Raw genomic sequence first — 27,500 nt, forward strand, 5'->3', positions numbered from 1 at the left:
CTTTGCAAAAATTATCCGAGCAATATAAGCATGACCCTCTTTGGCCGTCTGTAATATGCTGCAGCTCTGCATCCAGTGCTACCCCTTGAAACCATCTGAATTTCATTGGCTCACCGGAATGTGGACAGCCTCGCCATGTCACGTTGGACTGTTTAATTACATCATGGAGATGATCTTCATGTCAGAGGAGTGGGGGTTCTTTTGGGTGGATTGGTATGTAATATATATTCTTCTTCTATAATAACAAATATCAGTGTGTGTGAGTGTATATGTGTCTCCTCCATAACTCCAAAACAATGACACCTAACAGCCTGAAACTTTGCTTCCATATTAACAGAACTCTAAGGAAGTGCATGAATGGAAATTGGGTGTTTGGGTTAATTAAAACACCCCTTTTGAAGATAATTAACGGCCTTATTTAATTATATCCTTTAGCAAAGCATCATCCTTGGTCAGCCCTCTGTCAGCTTGCTGGGGTCTTAATTCGTCATTTTGTTTGGCCTATTCAAAGTACATGGCTTGATTTGGAAAGACGATCTATTCTCACAGACTAATTAGAGTATATAATCAAAATATTATGTCTGATTTCAGAAAAATATGTCATTGTTGTACAGACGGGTGCAAATGAGTCTCCATGGGGTGTGTGCATGCGAGGAGGTTGGAGGAACACATATGGGTGGGGGCATGCATGCAGGCCTTTGGTAGGTAGATAGCATGGGTTTTAATATTTAAATAGAACATAGTGGCTAAACAAAAACATTGCTGTTTGGGTGCATTTTATCATCCCATTATGTCCTGGTATGCTGCCTCCCCTCCCCCTCACTCTGCCTTCCCCTTTCCCTCCCCTCACGCTGCCTTCCCCTTTCCCTCCCCTCATGTTATCTTCCTCCCACACCCCTCTACCACCATGCAACTCTCTGGAGGTCGAGGAGAGGAAGGGCCGTCAAAGAATGTGCTAATTGGACAAATGAAAGTTTTTTTTTTAAGCTGTTAAAAATGCTGCTTGGATCAATTCCACAAATCGTCTCAGATTAAGAGATAGTAGAGCTTATTTTATGTATGGAAATTAAATAAAAAGTCACGAACACTGGTGCGGCTTTTTTGGCGATTGAAGGAAAACGCTCTTCCTTCCCTTCCCCTTCCTCCACGCTTACCTCCTCCCAAAGCCCCTCCACCCCTCACGGACGTCTCTCTGCGGTGTTTAGTATGACCTATTTGAACGTGCTGTTTTAACGTACCCAATTTCGTTCAATCCTGTACCAATGCCAGCACACTGGACCATTCTCCCCTCCCCTGGCTTTCCCTCAAGTCCCCCGATCAAACATGTCCAGAACATCTCCTTCTCCTACCCCCCTCTCGCCCCCATCCTCCTCTCGCCCTCCCCCCCCTCCTAGAGTGTATATATATATATATATATATATATATATATATATATATATAGCGACGTGTGGTGAGGCCTCGCTCTCCCCCTCTTCACTCTTCCTCCTCGCTCTTCCCCCTTTCCTCCTCACTCTCCCCTCTTCTTCCTCGCTCTCCCTCTCTCCCGAAGCTCTCCCCCTCCCCCTCCTCGCTCCCTCCCCCCTGCCCAACACCCCGTTAGTGAGGCGACGAGTTGTATTTGCTCGTTAGGAAATAATTATCTTTGGATTCTAAATCGATATGGTGTAATCTCTGCCTGGTGTTGGCTTAATGGTTAGGGTGGTGGGCTTGGGATCCTCGGATCCTGAATTCAAACCCCGCTCAACTGTTGAATTAATACCAGGTGGGGTTGACTGCCTATCATCCTTCTGAGGTTGGCAAAATGAGTGCAAGCTTGCTGTATCCTGTGTCAGAGTGGCAACCTGTCCAGGATTGCTCCCAATAGCCAAGCAGACTGCTTAGGCAGCACCAACACTGCACAGAGTATGGTCCCAATGGATGGATGAATGGTGTAATTTGTGAATTTTTGGGGGAACTTGTATATCGATTTAAAGTTCTGTTCTTATTTGACCAAATGTTCGCTTTTTATGAAGCGAATAAAGAAAAAAAACCTCATCAATTCCTCCATGTCACACACCCAACCTGTCCATCAAATTTCGTCCAAATCCATGCATAACTTTTTGAGATATCCTGTTCACAAACAGATAAACAAACCAACAGGGGTGAAAACAACCTCCGTTCACGTTATATTAGGTGGAACGCTGTTTGCCTGCATCTTAATGAACAACTTCTACTATACTATAACTACTACCATGACTATATTAGGAAGTTTGTTACTCTTATTATTGCAACTACTTTATGGCTGGAATTAATCCCAAGAAATTGTGCAGTCAGCCAGTTTTCCTCTTTCTTCACTGCACCTCTCTCATTTGCCTCTCAACAAACTCCTTGCGCCTCGTTTGATCTGTTCCTTCTCCTCTTCACATCTTAATTCACCACTACATACCCTGAATAATTTCATCATTGTGAGAGCACGAGGGAAAAGGCATTTCAGCACATCCTTTAAACATCCAGCATCTGTCGTTCTGTGAAAAGCCATTAACCTTTCCCTTTGCTGTCCTGTCACCCCCTTAATCAAATAGGTCTTTACTCGGGGACGGCATTCCTACAAGCATGTCTGTTTGTGTCCTTGAAGCATCATTTCCTTCTGTGCAGCCCCTCAGGTGATGGTGCTTCCTTGCTCTCTGCTAATTTACCGCTAGTTTAGTCTCCCCCATGTATAGGATCAGGGAAGGTTTATATCTCTTGTGTGGTTTGTTTCTCCAAATAGTGCCCCCAATTTTTAATGGTACCCGAGTTTCTTATACACCGAGGAGTACTAAACCCCCATTTCGATTTTTTTTTTTGGGGGGGGGGGATCTTTCTTCCAACACTCCCAATTTCTGAGTTGTATCAATTTCCCAGCTGTATCTCGGAGCTGGTTAGGGACTTTCGGAATGAAATTTTGCATCAATAATGGGAATATAAAGTATGTGGAGTTGACATGATTGTTTTGACCTTGACATAATTTTAAGGTCATGACCAAATTTAGACATTGTAATATTTTTCATCATAACTCGACTAATGTTTGTCCGATCGCAACGAAATTTCTCTTTCCAGGTAGCCTGGAGCAAAGTGCATTTACGTACAATTTACATCATACCCCTCCAGGTTAAAGGTCAAGGGCTTACACATGCCTCTTAGTACAAAACCACCATTTAGGGGGTTTTTTTCCTCTTTTTATTTTCTGCCAATGTCTGAGGACTTTGGAATAAAATTTTGCATCAATAATGAGAATAAAAAGTTTGTGGGGGTGATGTAATTTTTTTTGTTCTTGACCCAATTAAGGTCATGATTCAATTATATACATTTTTCACCAAAGCTCGACTAAGGTTTGTCCCATCGGAACGAAATTGCCCTCTCTCGATAGCTCAGAGCAAGGCGCATTTACACTTCATTTACATCACTAGCAGAGTACCCACCCTCTGAGTGGGTCGAGGTTGTGCATTACTTGCTGAAAACAAAAGTAGTGCGTGTTTTGCAAGAAGACTATGCAGGGTGAGTTACAAATCCCAGAACACAGTTTTAGCTGATTATACAAGATTTGTTGATCCCACCCACCAGGGTGAGCCACAAGCCCTTGGAGTAATATTATATTACAGTAATTCATGATAACAGGAGTAATAATAAAATATTACAGTAATACAATTACAATACCTCCTTTATAGACAGTGCATCCGTAGGACGTCCGGCGTTGTCACGGCACAAAATAGTTTTTCTCCACGTGTGGTGTGAAAACCGACGCAAAATACCATGTGTTATGGTGCCAAATGTTTCCTGAATGCGTTGTTTCAGTTCATAAACAGATGCAAGGTGATGTTCTGCATCCTTAGCTGTGACGTACCCCCACAGAGCATTGTCACAAGTGCTCAGGTCAGGACTGTGGTGCGGTGGCCACAGGAGTGTTGGCAAAGACCAGCCAATCTAACGGTTGGGAAAAATTTGATTGAGGTCATTTTGTTCCACACATGCATGATGCGCAAGTGCCCCATCCAGCTGGAAATAATGTATTATTTGTATTATCTGCAAAAAAGAAAGAAAGAAAACAACATAACTACACGGTACAAACAGCTCTTGTATAAGCAACTAAAACCGTGTCATGGGACTTATGACTCACCCTGTAGATGTTTGCCGAAAAGGTTCGAGCTAGATGGTCCAAAGATATAAATGCTATGTTTCAGCAATAGTTAGAGACTAAGGGGATTCAAAAGGTCTAATCTCTCAAGCATGTAAAAGGGTCTAAAAAGGTTTAAGTGGCCTAAAGCTCTAAATGTTCAAGTGTCCAAGCTGTCCAACATGTCTGAAAGGGTCAAAATGCTGTTAAGGTCTAAGGCGTCTAAAGGCAGTCAAAGGTCTAAAGGGTGAAGAGGTCTGAAGGTGTCGAAAGGGTCTTAAAGGTAAAAGGGATCTTGAGGGGTCTAAAGGATATTGGGGGTCTTAAGGATCTTGGGGTCTTAAGGCTATTGGGAATCTTTAAAAGTCTTGAGATCTTAATAGTTTTAAGGGGTATTAGGGAGTCTTGGGGGCATTAAAAAGGGTCTTAGGGGTCTTGGTGTCTTTAGGGTATCAGGGATCTCAGGGCTCTTATATGGTATTGGAGGTCTTGAAGGTAAAAGTGGTCTTTCGGGGTCTTAAGGTCTGAAGGTTCTCGGGGTCTAAAAAGGTCTAAATGTTACAAAAGGTGAAGGGGTCTAAAGGTGTTGAAACAGTTTTAACAGTAAAAGGGGTCTTTCATCCACCATCATCCCAGCTCCAAGGCGAGACATGACAGAATTGAACAGTTTTACTCAAACATTTTAATCCATCACCGGCCATGTTTTTTATTAAACAAGAATGACCACACTGTGGTCACAACCTGTGACGCAAAAAAACAAACAAACCCAAGCAGTGTATAATCAACATAGGCCTCCAGGCCTAATGCATTAGGCCCACCATAAAACCAAGATGGCGGCCATACCATGGTGGGTGGAGTCAAGTGACCAATGTGGGAGTGGTCCAGCAGCTGTCCAACCAATGGGTGCACACTTCAAAAATCGACCAACAACAACTAGGACACTCGGTAGAGCGCATACCTCCACCACGCAATGCCTGATCCAAGTGAACATATTGGGCCCAATACATTTTTGAAATATCAAGCTATACAGTACAATATAGTTTTTGGCCCTATCTTTCAATGGTGAAGTCACTTAAAAAATTTAAGTAATTACCGCATCCAGATCTGGATTCAGATCTTCACCAAACACTAAAATTTAATTATTCTTCCTTGTCACACACCCAACCTGTCCACCAAGTTTCATCCAAATCCGTCCACAACTGTTTGATATATCCTGCACACAAACAAACAAGACAACGACGTCGTGCAGAGCACGATACTTGCAAAATCCATAAGATAAGTTTGACCTCGAAAACAATTGGTGGTTGAATTCAATGAGAAAATATGCAACTCCTCTTCAAATTTCAAGTCAATCGGATGAAAATTGACAATTTTAGAAATTCGGCCTATGTTGTCCTTTTGGCCAATATGGATCTCAAAAATAGTTGGTGGTTGAATTCAGTAACCTGATGTGCAAATCCCTCTTCAAATTTCAAGTCAATGAGACGAAAATTTAAGATTTTAGGAATACCACCTTAGTTGTTGATCTTGGGACTATGTTGACCTCAAAAATAATTATCTCGTTGAATTCATTGAAGTGAAATATATATAGTCTTCAAATTTCAAGTAAATCGGATGAAAATTGAGGATTTTAGTAATACTACCTTAGTTGTTGGCCTTGGGCACATGTTGACCTTTTGACCTCAAAAACAATAGGCTTCTTCCTTATGACAAACTCCACCATGCAGTGAAGTTTCGTGAAGATCAGTTGAAAATTGTGACCTGTAAGTGACAGACCGCCGAAAAACGACAGACAAAATCGACTGACCAATACAGTTTAAAATTCTTTGATTTTGCAAGTAACAAACAAACAGACAGACAGACAGACAAAGGGGTGAAAACATAACCTCCTTCACCTGCGGTACCGGAGGTAACAATAGCAACACAGAACTCTTGTGGACCTGTGAAATGTCGCAGGTAAAAAAGGCATTTGGGAATCATTGGTATAATATGGACACAACGGATGAAAGGGTACAACCAAAGACGCTCAGCATTTTCAGTTGAGGATGTTAATTCTGCAACATGTTCCCCCAAAGTGTGGATGCATCGCACGTGAAACCAGCAATAGTCTCCTTCCAGAAACTTATAAACCAGCGACTTTTGGATGGAGTAAAAGCAGCAATTTAAGCCATTCTAGTTGATGGTTCAATGCTAAGTTTAACAGTGATGAGGAACTGACAGGATAATGTAACGACCCTTAAGCCAGCAAAGGACTCCTTCCGGTGACCCTTCAACCAGCAAATGTTTCCTCCCAGCCATGCCTAAAAGGGTGATTGTCTCCTGTTGGCCACCTTTACATCGGTGACAGTCCCATGGGCCAGCCATAAATGAGTGATGGACTCCAGGCCACCATTAAACCAGTGACCATCTCATCCTCGCAATTGGTTTAAAAAAAAAAAAATTATATTCTGCGTTTCCACAGGTTGCCTTTATTTCAGCAATGGTTAAGGTTAAGGTTAATTAAGCTACCCATTGCACAATGAAAACAGGCACAGGTTCATAAATAAGGTAAAAAGTGAAATATAAATACAAATCGTTTAAATATCAGGCACAGTGTTCAAAGAAGAAAAAACAAGTACAACATACTTCGGCGTATGGAGCAGGTGGATGGCAGCGGTGGGGGGGATGATATCACAGTTCGGAAGGGGGTGGGGGGGTAGGGGAATGGGGAAGGGAACATTATGGGAATAAGGAAGAAGTGCAGAGTAGAGAGGGGAATAAGTGGTAAGGATAGAGGAAGTAAGGCTGGATGGAGTAAGAGCAGCAGTTTAAGCCATTCTAGTTGATGGTACAATGCAAGGTTTAACAGTGATGAGGAACTGATCGAATAATGCAATGGTAAATGTCAAAGTAGGCTTCCCTGGTCGAATTAAAGAAGAAAACGAAAAGTGAAGGCAAGAACTGTCTTCTCAATGACATGCCAAAGTACAAGTGTAAGCATTGAGTATTAATGTACAAATGAAATTCTATTAATGTCCAGACGAGATATTTGGGGATCCGTTTTAAGTATTTAAACTTCATTAGTTGGCACAACCCGTTTACGCAACAAGCTCTTGGTGCATTTGCATGCATCCCAATGAGCGACCCCGTTCCCTTGCTCTTCTCTGTCCTCATTTCCAACATCACCACCACAATTACAAACCTTTCCGTCTTCAAACCACCCCTCGCCAACACAAAAACCCTGGGGCATTAAACACCCGTCATCGTAACCAGATGATCCATTTTGATCCAAAGCACAGTCGTAGGCAGACACGTTCCCATCTTCACATTGTTCCATCAATGGCTTGTCACTCTCAGCAGCATCTGCAGCGGATGCCACACAGCAAGGTACACTGGGTAAGAAATCTCTGGCTTACTCTGTACCCTATGCATCCTTCATCATATTATACAGCATGCTGGTTCCTATGCAGCACGTTTCGAATTTGGCCGACAGAGTCTGAATGATCAGGTCCAGACTAGATCCCTTTAGATATGCAGTTTTCCAAAGGTTTTTCCATTATAATGATCATCTCTATGGGACAGAAGTGGCACAAACTTGTGAATTGTTATTACGATTCCACATGCAGCCTGTGGCTGGCTGCTGGTTGCATCATTGCTGAGAACACAGCTGTGTTGCTGATGCAGTGCCACCTGTTTCTAGTAAGCTGGTATTCATTTTGCCGATCACGGAAGGATGACAGGCTAAGTCAACCCACTTCATGTTATTTAACAGCATGACAGAGGCCCTAAACCAAGACGGTGAGATCTTAAGGCCTTAACCATTAAGCCAACATTCTTAACCGTTAAGCCAACACCAAGCTTATTCTACAAACTAATTAGAGCAAAGTGCCGACCAGGAAGATTCAACATCAGTGGATGTGCATTTTCAAGAATAAACATGTTCCTTTTCTTCAACTGTATATAAAATCCAAGAATGCTCTGCATAGACACCCGATTCTGCCAAAACTTTCTAACCAATATTGGATGTTTTCTATCATTCGGCCGATGCCGGAGATTCATTCCCTTTAGAATAATCTGAAGATGTAAACCGAGAAAGGTTTACATCTCAATGACCCCCCCTCCCCCCTGCCTCCCACATCATTAATGTCAGAAAGGTCGATCCCAAGAATCTTATACACCGGTGCCTCCACTCCTGGAATGGCCGAGTTGTCCAAGAACGGCTCAATATGTCGAGCACCACCTTGAGAGAGCGCAAGATTATTGGAGTGACTGGAAAAAGCCACGATCCATGAACAAAAGATTGTTGTTCTTGAGTTTTAATGTTTATTTCAACCCTTAAATATTCTACTTGATGTTAAGAAAATGACGCAGTCTTGAATATACAGGTCAACAAATAAGCGGTCTCGTGCGAACGTTCAATTTGAGTGGACTTCAACGATGTGCGCTTTGCAAAATAATTTGGAAATCTGCGCAAGTTATGGATGTTTACTGTACGAGGGTAAGTCAATACAGTAACACCTCGCTTTGCGCTACCCCATAGAACGCTGATTCATTATAGAGTTCTTTCTCTGAGAGAAAATGTTGAATTAAAAAAAAAAAAATTTTTTTTTTGAGGAAAAGCCACAAACACAAAGTGCTCCATGTGTAAACGCACACACCACCATGTAGTTTGTATGCACACACTCTGAGCCAAACATGTGGAAGTGGGTTGTACGTTCGACTTGGCTTCATCGACCATTCAAACAATTCTCGACAATACAGAAAATATCAAAACTTCTGCACAGTCCATCGATTTGTTAAGGAAAACAAAGTTAACTCATTCAAGCAGAAGTTTGTCAGAGAAATGAAGAGCGGGTTCAAAAATATGTGGACACCCCTTCTAATTAGTAGATTCAGATATTTCAGCCACACCCATTGCTGGCATCCATCCATTGGGACCATACTCTGTGCAGAGCGCGAGTGCTGCCTAAGCAGTCTCCTTGGCTATTAGGCACAATCCTGACAGGTCGCCACTCCGACCCATCCCTGACAGGTGTATAAAATCAAGCACAGCCATACAATCCCCATAGACAAACATTGGCAGTAGAATGGGGCATACTGAAGAGCTCAGTGACTTTTTACTTGGCACTGTCAAAGGATGCCACCTTTCCAACAAGTCAGTTCATTAAATTTCTGCCCTGCTAGAGCTACTAGCCCCGGTTTCTGCCCCAGTAAACTGTAAGAGCTGTTATTGTGAAGTGGAAACGTCAAGGAGCAACAACAGCTCAGCCGTGAAGTGGTCGGCCACACATGCTCATAGAACGGGACCGCCGAGATCTGTAGCTTGTAGCGGGGGAAAATTGTCCGTCGTCAGCTACAGCACTCGCTACCGAGTTCCAAACTTCCTCAGGAAACAATATCAGCACAAGCAATGTTCATCAAGAGGCTAATTAAATGAGCTTCCATGGCCGAGCAGCCACACACAAGCCTAAGATCACCATGAGCAATGCCAAGCGTCGGCTGGAGTTGTGTAAAGCTCACCGCCATCGGTCTCTGGAGCAGTGAAAACGCGGTTTCTGGAGTGATGAATCACGCTTCACCATCTGGTAGTCCGACGGATGAATCTGGGTTTGGCGAATGCCAGGAGAACACTACCTGCCCGAATGCATAGTGCCAACTGTAAAGTTTGGTGGAGGGGGAATAATGGCTTGGGGCTGTTTTTCATGGTTTGGGCAAGGCCTCTTAGTTCTAGTGAAGGGAAATCTTAACGCTACAGCATACAATCACATTCTAGATAATTCTGTGCTTCAAACTTTGTGGCAAAAGTTTGGGGAAGGCCCTTTCCTGTTTCAGCATGACAATGCCCCGTGCACAAAGCGAGGTCCATACAGAAATGGTTTGTTGAGACCAGTGTGGAAAAACTTGACTGGCCTGTACAGAGCTCCAACCCCATCAAACACCTTTGGGATGAATTGGAACGCCGACTGCGTACCAGACCTAATCTCCCAACATCATTGCCCACCCCACTATTGCTCTTGTGGCTGAAGGGAAGCAAATCCCCGCAGTAATGTTCTAACATATAGTGGAAAGCCTTCCCAGAAGAGTGGAGGCTAAGGCAGCAAAGAGGAGACCAACTCAATATTAATGCCCATGATTTTGGAATGAGATGTTGGATGAGCAGGTGTCCACATACTTTTGGCTTCATGGTGTCCTTGTGGCTTCAAATATCCCACGGTGTCCTTCATGAACAGGAGAGCTACCACCGACACCCTGAACAAATTCCAAACACCTAACCTTACACCGACAGTGGGCATTGCATCAGTGGCACAGCTGTACACTCAACTAATTATGTTACCACGCAGCTTTGTGCTGAAAAAAAGAGGAAGAAGAAGCTTATGAGAAGAGAGCAAATGAGAGAAAGAAAAAAATAATAACAATCAGAACTGGATAACAGTAACTGGGTAACTCTCAACTATGGAGAGCTACCCCGTTGAGCCGATGTATCATTAATAAAAGTTTTGTATCACTAACTCGGCTTCTGATGGAAGTTGTAAAAATAATGACTAATTCAGTAAGACTAATACATAACAAGAAAAATCAGTTCAGACTTGACTCACCACCTTTAAATTCATCCTGCAAAGACTCTTGCGCCACCTGGTCCAAGTCATCACCTTCGCTTACCACTCGTGTTCCATTAACCACAGTCCTGAGTTGACGCAGGTGTTCCACCACCATCTCCTGTTGCTCCAAGGCAGAACCGCCAATCCTGCAGGCAAAGGAGAACCAGTCAGGAGTTACTGGGATGCCAGCGAGGAAGGTTGCTCATGTGTCATTGTACACCATAAGAGAGCCATGTGTGTGTTATTTTTCTCAGAAATGGCTGAGAGGATCTTCGTCAAACCTTCAGAGGTTCATCAGCGAGTGCTGGGGAGTGTTTTAGGCCAAAAAAATTTTTTTTTTTTTTTTAATCGCTCTATAGTATCCAAGCCATTATGATTAACAATAATATTGTTTCGGTTCTGTGAAGCCAGCACTCCCCCAAGGCAATGCCACCCAACATGTAGCTTTCCCGAGACACATATTTCATTAGTATTCATTCAGTAAGCCCTTCAATTATGCCTTGTGCATACATGGGACAAGATGCGTTGCATCAGGATTTTACTTAGGTCTTTAATTACCCTTGCCAGAGGTGAGGGTATTGCATGTGGGTCCATTTGTTTGTTTGTCTGTTTGTTACTTGCAAAATAGAAGATTTTACAAGTACCTGTATATTGGTAAGTCGATTTTGTTAGTCTGTCTGTCTGTCTGTGAATCACCTGCAGGTCACAATTCTGAACCAATCATCATGAAACTTTACCAAGTTGTAGAGGTAGTCTCAACTGAGAAGCATATTGATTTTGAGGTCAAAGGTCATCTTGAGGTCAAAATTCTAAGTCATTTTTCATCTGATTGACTTGAAAGTTGAACAGGATTTGCATATTGAGTCATTGAATTGGGATAACAACTATTTGAGGTCAAAAAGTCAAAGGCCAACTCAAGCGCAAACATCTAAAATCATCAATATTCAACTGCAAAATGGTCAATTTATATCACATTAACTTGACGATTAAACAGCAATTGCATAATCCATCAATAAATTAGGAAAACAACTATTCGAGGTCAAAAGGTCAACTCCATCAAACTTCAAAAATTATCAATTTTCATCCGATTAACGTGAAAAGTAAGCAGCAATTGCGTAGTCCATCACTGAATTTGGAAACTATTTTTGAGGTCAAAAGGTTGAAGGTCAACTCAAGGTCAAACTTCTAAAATCATCAATTTTAATCTGAAAAAAAATCAATTTTCATCCGATTAACCTGAGCTTTCATTAAGATTGTCAATTTTAATCATAATGAAATGGACAATTTGATGTATCCATGGCAACCTTTGGAGAGGAGGTGGATTTTGCAAGTATCATGCTCTGCTCGACGTCTTCTTCTTGTTATTGTCTGGCTGTTTGTTTGTCTGTTTATCGTTAGAAACTCTCTAATTTCCCCGGGTCTGTCTGATGGCACCTGTAATGTTTGCATAAGTTAAGAATGTGTAAGTTATTTGTTTCGGTTTAGCTCTGCCCTGTCTTCTCTTTTGTAAATAATTGCATTTCTTTTGCCACACATCATCGATCCTTGCTTTCCCCTGCTGCACACATTGCGAAATAAAATCTTGTATTATTGTGCCAAATAACCTTTCCTTGCCCTAGCTATAAAAAATAAATTACCCTCATTTTAACTGTACCCAGCTCGTTCTGTCTTTTCCTCCATTGGTCCAGCATAGTCCGCACACAGGTTAGCCGGGAAGTTCTGCCCCACTAATTTCCTCTTATTTGCCGGTGCGTACTTGGTAGCTCCACTTGGCTGCACTTGATATGGTAAGTTAACTCAAGAACGCATCAAGGGCATGAGACCCCCCTTTGATGCTGCCAATCCACTGGAAACGGTAACATGCAAAGAAGTGCGAAGCCTACCAGGACTGGCAGTACCAATAGGCACCCATGGTTCACTTCCATACAGGTATCACTATCGCGCATCACCGACTCAGTACAGGGTTTGTAAAGCACACCTGATTCATACAACTAACCAATTGGCAATTGCTTTAAAACCAGCCACGAGGGCAAAGAAAAACGTGATTGCTTGTACGGAGCTGATGAGCTCGGATGCTGAGGTTTAAAAGTTTAATCCTACTGTACTTACTTCCTGGTACGTCTTGACATCATACGTTTCACTGTTCCTGATCCATGTTTAGCCGAGATGCCAAGTGCATCAAAGCCTTTAAAATCATGTACGGTATTTAAACATTGTAAACAAACAACTTTCTTCAATTTGTTGGTGATGTACGATTATTTTTTTTCTGTGTGTGTTTATCGGTACCGAAAAAAAAATATTCAGAATTTCCATACCGGTATATCAATATGGAAAATTATATAGATACAACCGGTATATCGATATATTGCCGGACCCGAGTGCAGAGCTAACCCGATACAAGGAGCTTCAACAATCTTATTTACACTAACACAACAGGTCGACAAGTGCTATCAGACACACACACCCAAGGAAATTAGAGCAAAAGAAAGAAAAAGTATGAGGTGTTGACAACCTCTATGGTACCTGGTGTGGCCGTCTGGCCTACGCTTCCCAGTCGCTTCGGCAGGGGATGGGGGGAGAAAACTGGGGGTGTTTATGGTGAATGAGTGAAGAGGGTGCAAATGAGGTACAGGTGGGGTGCAGAGAAGGAAAAATGAGAAGAGGTGTGTGTCTATAGGGTTGCTATTTTAGCTCTTGTTCGTCCACAATGGACAAGACAGAACATAAGAGACAGAACGTGCGAGAGGAAAGCTTAACAATGACGTGTGAGGCGGTCTGTAAATGTAAATGCTAACGGTCTATGATCGGTCTGGCATTCCGCCCACTTGTCCATACAGCGCTCTGCTCCGCATACTCTGTTCCGCCTTCCTCATCCTGCAGCGAATCAAACGAGAACTCTCTCCTCTTTGCCCAGCACCAAGACCTCAGCCACTACCTCTTACTCTCAACCACTTCGCAACTCTTCTCGCTACTTTGCAGGGTGTCTTATACATGTCTGGTGAGGGAGGAGCCCAAAGTCGGATCAGGACGATCGGTTGGCGTTTCTCAGCGCCCCCATTGGTGCATGGGCACTTTCCCAAGAAGTAGCCCCACCTATGTGAGGCTCTGAATCCGAAAATGTCCTCATTCACTCCTGAACTCGGCCATGTGACGGAGCTCCGAGATTAACATGGAGTGCGGGTTTCTGGGAGCGCTTTCCAGTCATGAACGTGCGCTGGGTACCAAATGGAGGTCATGATTGAATGGAGCACTAGCGCTATTCAGAGGATGTTGAACCGATTCCAGCACGTACTTGTGCTTCAAGCAACATGCCAATATGTTCCAAACACAAGTATCCACCATAGTAGGTAGCATCCATGGTTCCCCGATATCCCCAAAGGACAGTGGTGAACGTCCGGGGTGCTGACTGTGGATACGGAGTTCGTAGCATTGGTGGTTGTGGTGAGGTGGTTGAAGCATTTGGAGCAGTTGTGGTGAGGTTAGTGAGCGTAGGTTATTGTGGGGATTTTTTTAGGAAGGCATTGTGGTGGTCGTATGAAGGTTGTAATATTGTGGTTCGAATACAGAGAAGGTTGAAATTAAGTGTCCATTGGGGAATGGCGCGTGGTTTGAATGGGGTTGTGGAGGCACATGCTGATGAAGCTGGCTGTTAACGTGCGTGCATGCTTGCGTGAAGGAGAGGTCATGTGTGCGAAGTAAAGTAAATAAAATAGATAAAGGAATTGAGAATGGCATTAAAGACCTTACCAAAGCCCTCACAATGCATTTTGTCCCATATACCCACTAGACATGAGGGAAGGGCTAAATAAAATGAAGACTAATTAAATAACTGCCTGGGGACCACTCTTTATTGTATGCATTGGCCTTGTGGGAGTGCCAGCTTCGCAGAACCGCAACAATAATGTGAAAATGAAAAATATTAAATGATGTGAAAGGTAATATTAAATGATCCCCGACCCCATTCCTATTCCCCCACAAAAAAAATAGACCAGGCAACACTGCTCAACACTCATCGACCAGGCAACACTGCTCATGTTCTATTGTAACCGATTTGGAAGCCATTTACACACAGACAGCAGTCCCTGTAGCTTAGTTATTTTGATAAGTATGTGTTTATAGTTGGAATCCCTCCTTCTGTCTAATGGGAATTACATGTGTGTGCTACGAGTTATTTTTAGTTAGGTTTTTATACATCTTCTACATCTACAACAACAACACCACCCTCACTCAACCTGGTCGCCATTGCCCATGTGTTTTTGGCTGAAGGCGTGGGCGGAGCCTCCATCACCTCAGATCTGACTCCGCCCCAGAAAGGTGGGAGTTGCCCCGCCTACCGTGGGCCTGTCCAATGAGGGACGGCCAGCGGATCGTGCGATGGGACCGTCCAATCAGGACACGAGTGGCGAGGAAAGAAACCGCTCCCACCTCAAGAGAGTACAGGAGTGTTGGTGGCGATTGAGTTGGTCTGCGGTCCTGGTTGAGCGGTCTGCAGTCCTGGTGGCAATTGCGGCGTGGTCTGTGGTCGTTGTTGAGCGGTCTGCAGTCTTGGTGCTGACAACGCCAAGGTCGTGGGTTCGAGTCCCACCGTGGTGGTTCGGGGTCGGTGTGACCGCATGAGGCGGGACAGGTACCCCGGCCCGGCTCTACCGAATAGATCCACGGGGTCCAGTTTCGTGTGTGTGTGTGTGTGTGTGTGTGTGTGTGTGTGTGTGTGTGTGTGTGTGTGTGTGTGTGTGTGTGTCCATGGGCCCCGTCTAAGTAGAACTGTATAAATGTTTTCCTTTCCTTATAAATTACACTTTCTTATATTCGTGATAACTCTGCTCCTTTTGTGCTCCCCCTCCCAGATTATTGTTATAAATAAACCCCTGTTAAATGTTCCAGTTCGTTGTTTGTGCTTTCCTTCATTGGCCTAGCAAGGTGCGTATTGAGAAATAGTAAAGCCGTTCATGCCGTAAATTGTTCATTTGGTCCGGCACGGCTTTGGTAACTTCCGCTCGGTTACGCCGGATCCGAATCGGTGATAGCGACTCGATTCGGACAAAGTCGGCTGAGGGTGTGGTTTCCCCGGTAGTTGGACGGCGTGAGTGCTTAGGTAAATTGGAATTAGACAAGTCGAAATCGTCGAAACCGACCTCACCCCGTCGAAATATTGGCGACCACGGTCATCTAAGACGCTAAGTTACCCGTGACCTTTTGGAGTTGTCTGAGAGTCACGACCTAAATTCCGGGTGTTCGGTGGGAGACGACTCCACTGCTCCACCTAGTGGTCGTTTATCACCACCGAACCCTGGCCGACAACACGACAACAGAATGAAGCCTATATTTTAACAAGAGTGCACACCACAGGCTACATCACACATTCCCAGCCTCGTGTTACCCCATACTCATTGTATCATGGTTATGCACCATGCTCTATACAGAGCTGTGGTTTTGCAAAGCAGTTTCTTGACGAGGGAATTATAATACTGGATGGGTCGCCACTCCTACGCAGACATATTCAAAGAAAAAAAAAAACTTTTTTCCTCAATTCAAGATGGAGTGCCACATTCAAACTTTTTTGTACTTCTCAATTAAAAAAAAAATTATACATACATACATACATATATCAAACAATGCCTGTGACATGTTAGGCACACCTTGTCTCACCGGTTCTATATTTAATACAAATTTCCATTTCATAAATGCAAATTTGATTGTAGTAAAAAGTTATCACTTTTCAAGGAAGTGTACAAGTGTAAAGAGAAGAGTAAGCTAAATGGGAGAGGAGATAGTGTGGCGGGAGTGGGGAGGGAAAGTGTGTGAGAGGAGGGGGAGGATAATATACGAACAACATAATTATTATCCATTACATCATGGGATGCATTATGATGGGGGCACCAAATAGGAAAGGGCAAAATATGAACAATGTATTAGTTGCTGTAAGCTTATTGATTTGTGCTTTTGTGTTTGAGGATGTAATGACAACCAGTCATGATAAATACAAACTGTTTCTTTCACACACACACACACACACATACAATTATTGTATGTACAACCACACCTCTTCACACCTCACATCTACAATGACATCACCTCCCCTTCTCCAACCTCTAATCTCACATCCACGATAACTCCCCCCTGCCCCCACTCAACCTTTGGATCACTACTCCCTTCCCACACTCCCCACCCCGCAACCTATGCATGGTTCACTGCCCCTCTCCCACAAACCTCTCGTCCACTACCCCCCACATGTAACCTCTGATAAACTACCACCTGCCCCAACCAACCTATGATTCACTACCCCCATCCACCCCAAATCTCTAAAGACCGAACACCCACCCTTACATTCCAGTTAAATTTCACACAACCCTTTTAGCAATGAACAACCACCATTATTTATATTTTGGGAAGCAAAGATCAAAACATTGGCAAAAAAAGCATTCATATACAGAGACATGACAGATGTAAATAGACACCTTAAATTTCATTACATGTGTATAACGCAGTTTTACTCAGTGATTTGTACTAATATTCGACTATTTCTTTGCAGAAACGAGTTCTTGGGTCTTGCATGACAATTAGCGATGCCTCGAACCCAGGGAGCACACAAACTTTCCGATTTTCAAAGAGGATGAATTGTTGGCCATTTGTAAGGTGGAGTGAGCCAGCATCAGATAGCTCAGAACCTTGGCATTCCACTTTCTACGGTCAATCGGGTGATTGTGCAATTCACCAGCGAAGGCAAGGAATCCACAGCTTCCCGTTCTGGTCGATCTGGACCCTCAGAAAGGTGCCTTTGAGCTGTCAAGCGGTCCATTGAGAAAACTCCCTGTTGCAAGGCAACAGATGTTGCAGAGGAGGTCCAGGTTAGCTCAAGAACTGCCTTGCGGTACTTTCATCAACTGGGCTACTATGGGAGAGCAGCTCGGAGAAAACCTCTTCTTCGACCAGCCAACATTCAAAGGAGAAAGAAGTGGGCCAATGAGATGGCCAACATACCCTTGGAGTTTTGGCAAACTGTCATTTTTTTCAGATGAGTCCCAATTTGCTAAATTTTCTGAAAGTGGATGCATATGGGTCTGGAGACTTCCTAGTCAAGAGTTTTCTTTGAACCAATTGCAGTCAACTGTCAAACACGGTGCTTTTTCAGTGAAGGTGTGGGGAGCGATCTGGAGCACTGGTCGGTCACAGCTTGTGGAGTGTGTTGGCAACATCAACTCCACTATACACATTTCTGTCCTTGAGGATGGACGTCTCCCCGTCTTCTACACTGGGCAGATGGTCAAAAACAACATTCTGTTCATGGAAGATGGAGCTCCATGACACACTGCAAAAAGGACAAAAGAATGGCAGGACAGAAATGGGATCAAGCGACTTCCATGGCCAAGTCAGTCTCCTGACATGAATCCCATTGAACACCTCAGGGCCATATTGGATCGAGATGTGCAGAAAAAGTCCAGAAAACCAATATCAAGGGCAGAATTCCTAAACCCGTTTGCAGGAAACCTGGGCAGAAATCCCACAAGAGAAAATTTCAAAACTCGTTAGTTATATGCCTGAAAGAGTAAAAGCAATGAAATCTGCAAATGGCAAGTCTACAAAATACTAGTGTATGTATGAAAATGGATCAAATGTACTTCAAAGGTTCAACAAATATATTCTTTAAAAATCATGGTGTCTATTTACTTCTGTCATGTCTCTGTATGGTGCTAATGCAAGTTCAGAAAGTGAGAGACAAGAAGTCATATGGCCAAGTGGAAAAGACAGTGTACAGTCGAGCTCTGCGCACTCACCAGTCATTGTCAAACAGATGGCTTGCTTTCCGTGAGCTCATGTAGTGTGGAAGAAAGGTGGAAGTAAGAAGGAGATAAGGAAGTGAATTCAGGAAAGACAGCAAATTAAGAAGAAGAAGAAGAAGAAGAATAAAAGCAAAGATGTAATTGCACTGCAAAATAGATCAGAATATATAAGTTGTTTGGTAAAACTTTGCACTGGTACAGCCCATTCACCTGTATACAGTGCAATACAAGGACAGATACTTGATGATATAATGAGAAATTATTCCTGCAGGAGAAGCTGTCTTTTACCAATCACACTCTCCAGTAGGTTCCAAGTCACAATTCCCAGTGATGCGCACAAATGAAGTGTGCCCTGGAAGCTAAATTAAAAGTCAACAGGACTACTCAAGGTGTTGCAGCATGGGGGAATATCCCTTTTCCCTATCGTTCCACTCGGACTCAGGCATGTACTGAGGAAATAAGCAAAGCAGACAGCTCGCGTTGAACCTCAAAGTACTCAATTCCAAATTAGGATACCACGATTCTTGTGACCATTCCACTGAGGCATAGAAACCAGCAGGATTACCTCCCAAATGGCCACCCAGCCTACTAGCTGTAGCCATCATATCTACCGGCCATACCCGATAACTGTATACACAACGTTCATTTACCTGCACACAGTGCAATGCCGGGTTAAGCAACATTGGACTTTCAGTGACGTAATCTGCCCCATAATGCATGGTGCACATGCGCAGAAACCCCAGGAAACTGCCGTGTTTTGGGCTAAAGTATTTCAACGTGTATAAGATGAGGATTGTTAACTGAAATGGCTCACAAAGCTTCTAAAGGAAACCAAAAAGTACTTGGAGAAGAAACTGAAAGAAAGGGCTGTACCTCTGCACAACGAGAAGCTTGGAGAAGTTGCACATGGGTAAGAGGGGGTGGGTTTCATGGTTTCATAGCTTGACTGTGGTAAGTGTAGTATGGTCCACGTGTTTCGAGTAAGTTAGATTGCCATGTAACAGGGATCTTTCAGAGCAAGTTGTTTGCTACACTTGATGCTGATGAGGCAGCGTATGTAATTTATAGACAGGGTAAACAGATTGATTATGTATGTGTATGTCTTGTTTGTGGGTGGGGCTCGGTGAGGACTTCAAATCATGGAGGCACACATGTCACGTGTATAACATTCAGGCCAAGAGTTAAATTTTTGTCTCATCAGACCACAGAATATTTTACCTCATGCTCTCAGTCTTTCACATGCTATTTTGCAAACTCCAGCCGTGCTGCCATGTGCCTTTTTCTCAGGAGTGGGTTCCATCTGGCCACTCTCCTATAAAGTCTGGATTTGTAAAGTGCTGCAGAGATTGTTGTCCTTCTGACAGGTTCCTCATCTCAGCCAAGGAACTCTAATTCTGTCAGAGTGGGCATTGGGTTATTGGTTACCTCCCTGACCAAGGTCCTTCTTGCCCGGTTGCTCAATTTGGTCGGATGGGAAGCTCTAAGAAGAGTGTGGGTCGTTCAATCATATTCTTTCTATTCCCTAATGATGGAGCTCACTGTGCTCTTGGGAATTTTCAACACTAGAAAGTGTGTGTGTGTGTGTGTGTGTGTGTGTGTGTGTGTGTGTGTGTGTGTGTGTGTGTGTGTGTGTGTGTGTGTGTGTGTGTGTGTGTGTGTGTGTGTGTGTGTGTGTGTGTGTGTGTGTGTGTGTGTGTGTGTGTGTCTTTCATTATATCTTTCTCTCCAAGAAGATGTGAATTCTTGCAGAAATTTTTCTGTAAGGTTCACTTGTCTGCACCTAGATGAGTTTGAGGGTTGTGGAGTCGCGGCTGAAACCCGAATCCTATCCAGTTTCCTCCTGATGACTCCATCTTTGCTCTTCTTTTGGTTCCTTCTTGGTCTTCCGTTTCACTATATCTGGCTTCCTTCTTGAGAATATGGTGCAGTAATTGGTCTTTATTTTGATATTTATACCTTTCCCCAGCCAGATCTATGCCTCCTCACAATTCTATCAGAGTTTTACAGACAGTTCCTTGGACTTCATGGTGGAGTTTCTGCTCTGACAAGCACCGTCAACTGTAGGACCTTACATAGAAACGTACGTTTCTTTCTAAATCATATCCACTCAATTGAATTTTGAATTGGTCACAGGTGGACTCCAATCAAGTCGTCGAGGCATTTTAAGGGAAATTGGATCCACTTGAGCTCAATTTGTAGTGTCATAGTTAAGGGGTTGAATACTTATTAACATGAGGCATTTCAGCTTTTCATTCTTAACTGATTTGTAAAAATTTCTGAAAACATGTTTTGACTTCGTCATTATCGGGTATTTTGTGCAGACTGGTGACAATTTTTTTTTAATCCATTTTAAATTCAGGCTGCAACACAATAAAATGTGACAAACGTTGAAGGGTGTGAATACTTTCTGAAGGCACTATAAATTTGCATATACCCATTCTCCTCTTTATATCTTTTGACTCGCTTGGTTTGTTCTGTTCATGACAGCATCTTATCAAGCCTTTTCCCTGTACCTTGCTTTTCAAATAAGCCTTAACAAAGATAAGAAAACGTGTTTCAGCCATCTGCTTTTCATGCCTAAGCTGTTAGCTTGCCATAGATTTTTGGCTGATTTGGGTAACCTTGGGGAACAGCAATGTAGAGTATTAACTGAACGCAATGCCATAAAAGACCATTTGGACCATCTCCCAGGACAAAAGGAATCCTATGTTAATGGGTACTCGGAAACGACAGTATTTTAATGGGTACGAGATAAAGATTGTTACCAGAAATGGCTCACAAAGCTTCTAAAAGAAGCCAAAAATACTTAGAAAAGTACTTGAGATAAACATTTGTGCCTTTGCTCAACGAGAGACTTGGAAAACCTTTTCAGCTTCCTGAACGGGCAGCTGCTCGTGCTGAAAACTCCCGACCACGTGGGCCGGTGCAAGGTCTGAGGAGACGGGCGTGTTCTGCACAAACCCCCAACGGATCGCTACCAGTGAATGGACAATGTATTCTGAACACCAATGGGAAGGGCATAGCCTATCTCAGGCTTGTGCATGTACAGGATAAGTTCAAAGTGATAATATTTATTAATAAATCCATGTTCAGGAGGAGTGGGAGCTATGGGAGCTGAGAGGACTGTTATACATAAATATATTGTCGCGTTAATGGCTCAACTAAAGTTGAGCTTGTCACGGCGTGAGGTTAAAATCCGGCGACGTTCTGAATGGCTTAACTGCTGTGGAGACGTTCCAAATTAATGGCGGACAACGCGCATGCACATCATGAGGAGAAACACGAGAACCTTTGCTCTTTTAAAACCAACGGGTTTATTCCCGAATGACAAGCAATAACTCAGGGATGATTGACTGGTGGTGGGATACGACAGAGGATAGAAGTGGGGAAAAAAGGGGGACACGGAATTGATAATAAATAATTACTAGCGATACCCGTGCACATGCACGGGATAGCAGTACAACATAGCTGGTAGCAGACGACAGACCGTACACGGGGAATGACAAAAATAGGCATTGTGCAAAATGCAAGTGGTACTATGGAACGCCAAGACTTCCCAAACATTGTCGGTATGTCCGCTAAGTGCCACAGCAGTTTCATAGGGATCGTGTGACGGCGAGCCGAGTTTTTAGTGTGCAAGCTTGGTATTATAATAGAGATGTAAAATAAGAATAAAAATGAACCTAAAGAAACCAAGGCACCTCATACCAGATTCAGTCACTGACAGGAAAGGGACAAAACTGGGGGACTCGACTCTTGCGGTAATGGGGGTGAGCAGGCGATGGGGAGACAAAGCAGTAGGCAGATGAAATGGGCACAGGGCGAAGACAGGCAGGCAGGACGACCTCCTCAAAACACTCCTCACTCTTCTTTTTCTCAGATTTTTTTCCCTCCCTTCGTCGTGTTTGCCTCAGCCTCACACAAATTTCCCAGCTGTGTTGACCATTCTCATCAGACGTCAACACGCCTCACCAACACACCCAACCATCCGATTCGGCTCCTCCTTCCTCTCCCGGGGTGACAAAAACAACACCGGCCCTCCGAGGAAATCCATGCTCCGCCCCTTGGGAGGAGTCGACAGCTCCGCCCCTCTCTCCCTCTTGCAAACATCTCCTGGCACCCCACGGTAGAGGTTTACATAGAGGTTATGGTTAAATATGTTCTTACTGTATGTGCCTTTTTGCTTTCTCGCTTATAAATACTTGCCTTTAAATGATAGCTTGCTTGTGTGTTTGTAATAAATAATTGTTTGTTATTTCCAATCTGTGTCGGGTGTCTTTTCCTTTATTGGTTGGACACAGTGCACAAGTATAGTTAGACAGGAAGTTGTATCCCAATAATTTGCTTTGTTAGCCAGCGCACACTCACTGTGATGCTTAGTAGTGATCCGAAGGTATGCTCAGGGGATGTGACCCCAATTACCTGGCGGTCCACTGGAAAGGTATCACACAAAGTAGTGTAATGCTGCCCGGATTGGCCGTGCCAATCGGCGTTTGTAGTTGCCTCGCAACCTGCTGGTGCACAGTCATCTGTGCCTGGCAGCCTCAGGACTGGGCTTTTGGGAGGGACCCAAGTGCTCCCCCTCGTGGCAGGCCTCGAACCCCGGACGTGACAATAGATTTGAACACGAGAACACAAATCACCTGGTTTGCATTTCCAAAAACTTTAAGTTTAGTAGTCCTTCGGCAAAATTTTACACCGTATCGACCAACCAAATTTGCTGTACACTGTCGATGGAGTAACAGCGAGATTCAGACAAAATGGTGGCGCCTAGAAATGCAACCACAGAGCTAACTTCGTCAAAAGATCTGCTTGTTGAGTGAATCTTTTTCTCAAAGATCGTTCCAAAATCGCCATCTTCTCCAAGAAGAGTTTGCAGAAGGTTCAGCTCTGGACTGCTCCATTTGACCCGTCGGCTTCGCATGATTGTACTTGTTATTGAAAGTTCATGAACGAAGCTCATGTCGATCATGCTCAGAAACGCAAAGCGAGAGTTGAAAAGACCATCCATGTCCTTTTTCTCAAGACGGCATGAGGTAAGGTGTTCTATGAACTCCCTTGTTCCCACTATTACGATACTTGTGCTGAATGGAAGAAAAAGACCAAACTCATGGTAATATGCTCTCCTGGCATCCTGGGATGCTCTCATCCCCTCAAATGCCTTCACATGCTAGAAATTGAAATACAAGTATAGAAACAAATGCCTGCTGCTCTTGGCATCCTATGGGGATTAGTTTGAATTGTTGTTAAATTGTGAATACGAGTCTGAGGAATTTGTAATCCTAAATTTAAATCCCATACACTATTTTTTGTACATTTCCCTCAAATGCCTTTTTCCTGCATGTTTATAAGTTATATCAACTGTGGGTCAAGGACATTAACAGAGATGCATGTACAATGACAGACAAAGGCATGGACAATTACAAGAATTTTTTTAACTTTTGAAGGGATTCTTCACAATTGAGAGGTGGGTCCAAAATGATAAACAGCGTGATATCTCAAAAAGTTGGATGGATTTTGACAAAACTGGGTGAATGAGATGGGTAGGTGAGAAGAAAAAGCCGATTCGATTTTGGTTCAGGTCCGAATCCAGATCCGGCGCATCAGTGGTACACATAATGTAAACTGTTCAGCCTGTCGGAGGTATTTCTCATTTCACAAGAATTATACGAGTAGATAAAGCACCAATCAACAAAGGATGTGGAATTTCAACCTGGGAACCCAAAATCAGGAGATAAGTGTTCAGATGGGAACGACACAGTGAACCCATTTGCAAGCAAGTTACTCTCCCTCCGACTGTTGGTTTTTGCCTTTGACACCACAATTTAACGTGCTCCATTTGAACGATGATGATGACAACGATAATTTATACAAACTGAAGCCTACACGAAGACCATCCACCAAACCACCACCTATTTAATGGTTAGAAAACAAAAAGAGAAAATGGAGTTTGAACCATCTGATGAGAAAGAAACCTGTTTATTATGCTTCACAAATTGCTCTCCTGAAGCCCAAAGCTGGAAGTACTCTGGAGAACCGATCATTTGCCACAAAATGGCTTCACAAACTTTGAGCAATTACTCGCTCAGTACAGTGAGCACATTTCAGCAAAGCTCGGGTGGATCCGTGGGGAACAGACACCATTTAAAGTCTTTCCACATTAATTAGGTACAAAGTAAAATAAAAAAAGACAATTTTGAGAAAGGTTTGCCAGACTAGACTAACCCCAGATAACAAGCGAAGGTGGACATGGTTGAATGCAATGCCAAGGGTCCAAGGCAAAAATGACACAAGCAGCTGCTAGTGAATTGGCGATTTCCCCACGTGACCTCTTGAATACTAGCTTAGCAAAGCAACCTTGGGCAAATCGAATCAAAGCTCCAAATCACGAGATTACAATGCAATATGAATGACAGACAAAGGCATGGAAAGCCAAAATGAGTGCACTCGCCCTGTCTGATATAGATATAGATCTAAGAAAACAACATTTTGAAACGAAAGCAACATGAGGAAAAAAAATTCTAGCCGCAAGGAAATTTTTCTCATTGTTTTCTTGTAAAAAAAAAAAATGTTCATCAATGAAGGATAAAGATTATGCATAAAATAAGCTGCAAAAAGCATTTTATGACTTTTGGTAAATTATTACCCGTCACAGAAGGTGGATGGAGGTTACGTTTTCACCCGTCTGTTTGCCTCTCTGTGAGCAACGTATCTCAAAAACTTATGGACAGATTCAGACGAAATTTGGTGGACTGGTTGGGTGTGTGACAATTACGAATCGATTCGATTTTGGTGAATATCCGGATGCAAGAATTTTTTTTTAACTTTTGAAGGGATTCTTCACCATTGAGAGGTGGGTCCAAAATGATAAACAGCGTGATATCTCAAAAAGTTGGATGGATTTTGGCAAAACTGGGTGAATGAGATGGGTAGGTGAGAAGAAAAAGCCGATTAGATTTTGGTTCAGGTCCGAATCCAGATCCGGTGCATCAGTGGTACACATAATGTAAACTGTTCAGCCTGGCGGAGGTATGCACTTTACCAAGTGCCGTTCTTGTTGTGGTAGAAATCAGGATCCATACTCATCATGCTGCTGTACCACAAAAAAGTACAGAGCATGGGGTTGCCAGCAGAACCTTTGAAACTGGAAGTCCACTTGTATCCCACTAAAAGGCCAGATCTAGATCTGCTAACCAGACCCAAAATCGAATCAGCTTGTTCTCGTCATTTAACCAACTCACCCACCAAGTTTTGTCGTAATCCATCAACAACTTTTTGAGATATCGTGCTCCACATAGTTTTGGCCACATTTCTCAATGGTGAAGAATAACATTTTAAATTTTTTTTTAATTACTCGTATCTGCATTCGGGTCTTCACCGAAATCGAATCATTTTGTCTTTGTCACACACCCAACCAGTCCACCAAGTTTTGTAAGAATCCATCCACAACTGTTTGAAATATTGTGCTATATGTAGATTTTAACCCGCTCATGCAATGGTGAAGAATCACGTAAATAAATTCTCAGATCTGGATCTTCACCACAATCAAATCAATTCTTCCTTGCCATACACCCAACCTGTCAACCAAGTTTCGTCTGAATCAGTCATCAAATTTTGAAATATCATGCACACAAGCAGACAATGGTGAAAACATAACCTCCACCCATCGCAGATGGTGGAGGTAACTCCACCTACCTGTCGGCGAGAGGTGAGAGCTTGGATGTGAGAGAGCACAAGGCAGCCTCAGTCTCTGTCAACTTCCACTCGAGTTCTTCCAGCTGTCGGTCGGCTAATAGGAAACAATGTACAGACATTTTGTGAAAACCTGTTAAGCTGGCAAGTCTCAAATTATCGATCAGATTTTCCAAAAAGATCCTAAAATACAATTTGAATTTGGCAAATCCTTCTACTTGCATCTACAATTAAATCAAATAGATTGTCAGTCTTCAAATATCTTATTTTGGTGATTTATTTAATACAAGTACAAATATGGTGAAACTTTTGACTCGTTCTTTGACTGCAATGCCTCCGCTCCCCACCACCCCCAAATCCCCACACAGTTGCCTTTCCATCCTCATGCATATAATTCCAACCCAAACACCATTTTATGCTTTCTGTAACATTCCAACCCATCCATCCATTGGGACAACACTTTTTGCAGAGCATTGGTGCTGCCTAAGCAGTCTCCTTGGCTATTGGACACAATCCTGGACGGGTCGCCACTCCGACACAGTACACCAGAAAGCTGGCGCTCATTTTGCCTACCTCGGAAGGATGACAAGCAGAGTCAACCCCACCTGGTATTAATTCAACAGCTGAGCGGGATTTGGACTCAGGACCCTAGGATCCAAAGCTCACCACCCTAACCATTAAGCCAACACCAGGCAAATTCCAACCCAAACACAGCTAGATGGCTCTTTTCTCCTCTTGGTTGTAATACTATCTCCATCTAGGTGCAGCACTGTGTAGCCACTCTGACAAAATGTGCTTGTCCATTGTCCACCTGCTCCCTTTACTCCAGTGTGTTGCTAAACTTTTCATTCTGTAACTCTTTTATGAACCTCTACAATCCAATATTAAAGCGAGACAAAATTAACACCCCAAATAATAATAAAACTAGGACAACCTTCAATGTCACGACGTCACCAGTATGCCTCCGCCCACAATATTACATCTTTTTACAAACTTGAATCAAGTTTGATTTAAATCTCTGAACCCAGATTTTAAAATATTAAACGAGAAGGGCACTCGGTAGAGCGCATACCTCCGTCCCGTAATGCCTGATCCACGAGAACATATCTGGCCCAATACATTTTTGAAATATCATGCTATACAGTACTATTGTTGCGGGGCCGGGTATCGGCGACGAGCACGACCGCTAGATGGGGCAGTGGGGTCGGCTCCACCGATCACGCGGAATTATAGGTCGTCACCCTGGATAACTCCGGAGCTGACAGGTCCCTTATCGGACCGAAGTTCGCCAATAGGTCGACCACGTGGGGTAGGGTC

At 43.3% G+C, this 27,500-nt stretch overlaps 1 protein-coding gene across 5 annotated transcripts in view; it reads right to left on the reverse strand.

Moving 5' to 3' along the window:
- Window positions 1–6,584: 6,584 nt before the first annotated feature.
- RIC3 (RIC3 acetylcholine receptor chaperone) overlaps window positions 6,585–27,500 on the reverse strand; it is a 52,964-nt gene continuing 32,048 nt past the window's right edge. For 2 of the 5 annotated variants that reach the window (XM_085880873.1, XM_085880872.1), the window contains 4 exons: window positions 26,187–26,280; window positions 18,486–18,521; window positions 10,708–10,856; window positions 6,585–7,474 (listed from right to left, as the gene is read on the reverse strand). In XM_085880873.1, the coding sequence (XP_085736999.1) occupies window positions 7,182–7,474; window positions 10,708–10,856; window positions 18,486–18,521; window positions 26,187–26,280 (572 nt within the window). In that variant the 3' untranslated portion in view covers window positions 6,585–7,181. The remainder of the gene's footprint in view (window positions 7,475–10,707; window positions 10,857–18,485; window positions 18,522–26,186; window positions 26,281–27,500) is intronic. The other 3 variants (XM_085880874.1, XM_085880876.1, XM_085880875.1) reach the window with 3 other exon arrangements.

Source organism: Eptatretus burgeri, chromosome 5 (assembly GCF_056783735.1).
Source record: "Eptatretus burgeri isolate ZD-2024b chromosome 5, Ebu_testis_v1, whole genome shotgun sequence".
Taxonomy (NCBI): Eukaryota; Metazoa; Chordata; class Myxini; order Myxiniformes; family Myxinidae; genus Eptatretus; species Eptatretus burgeri.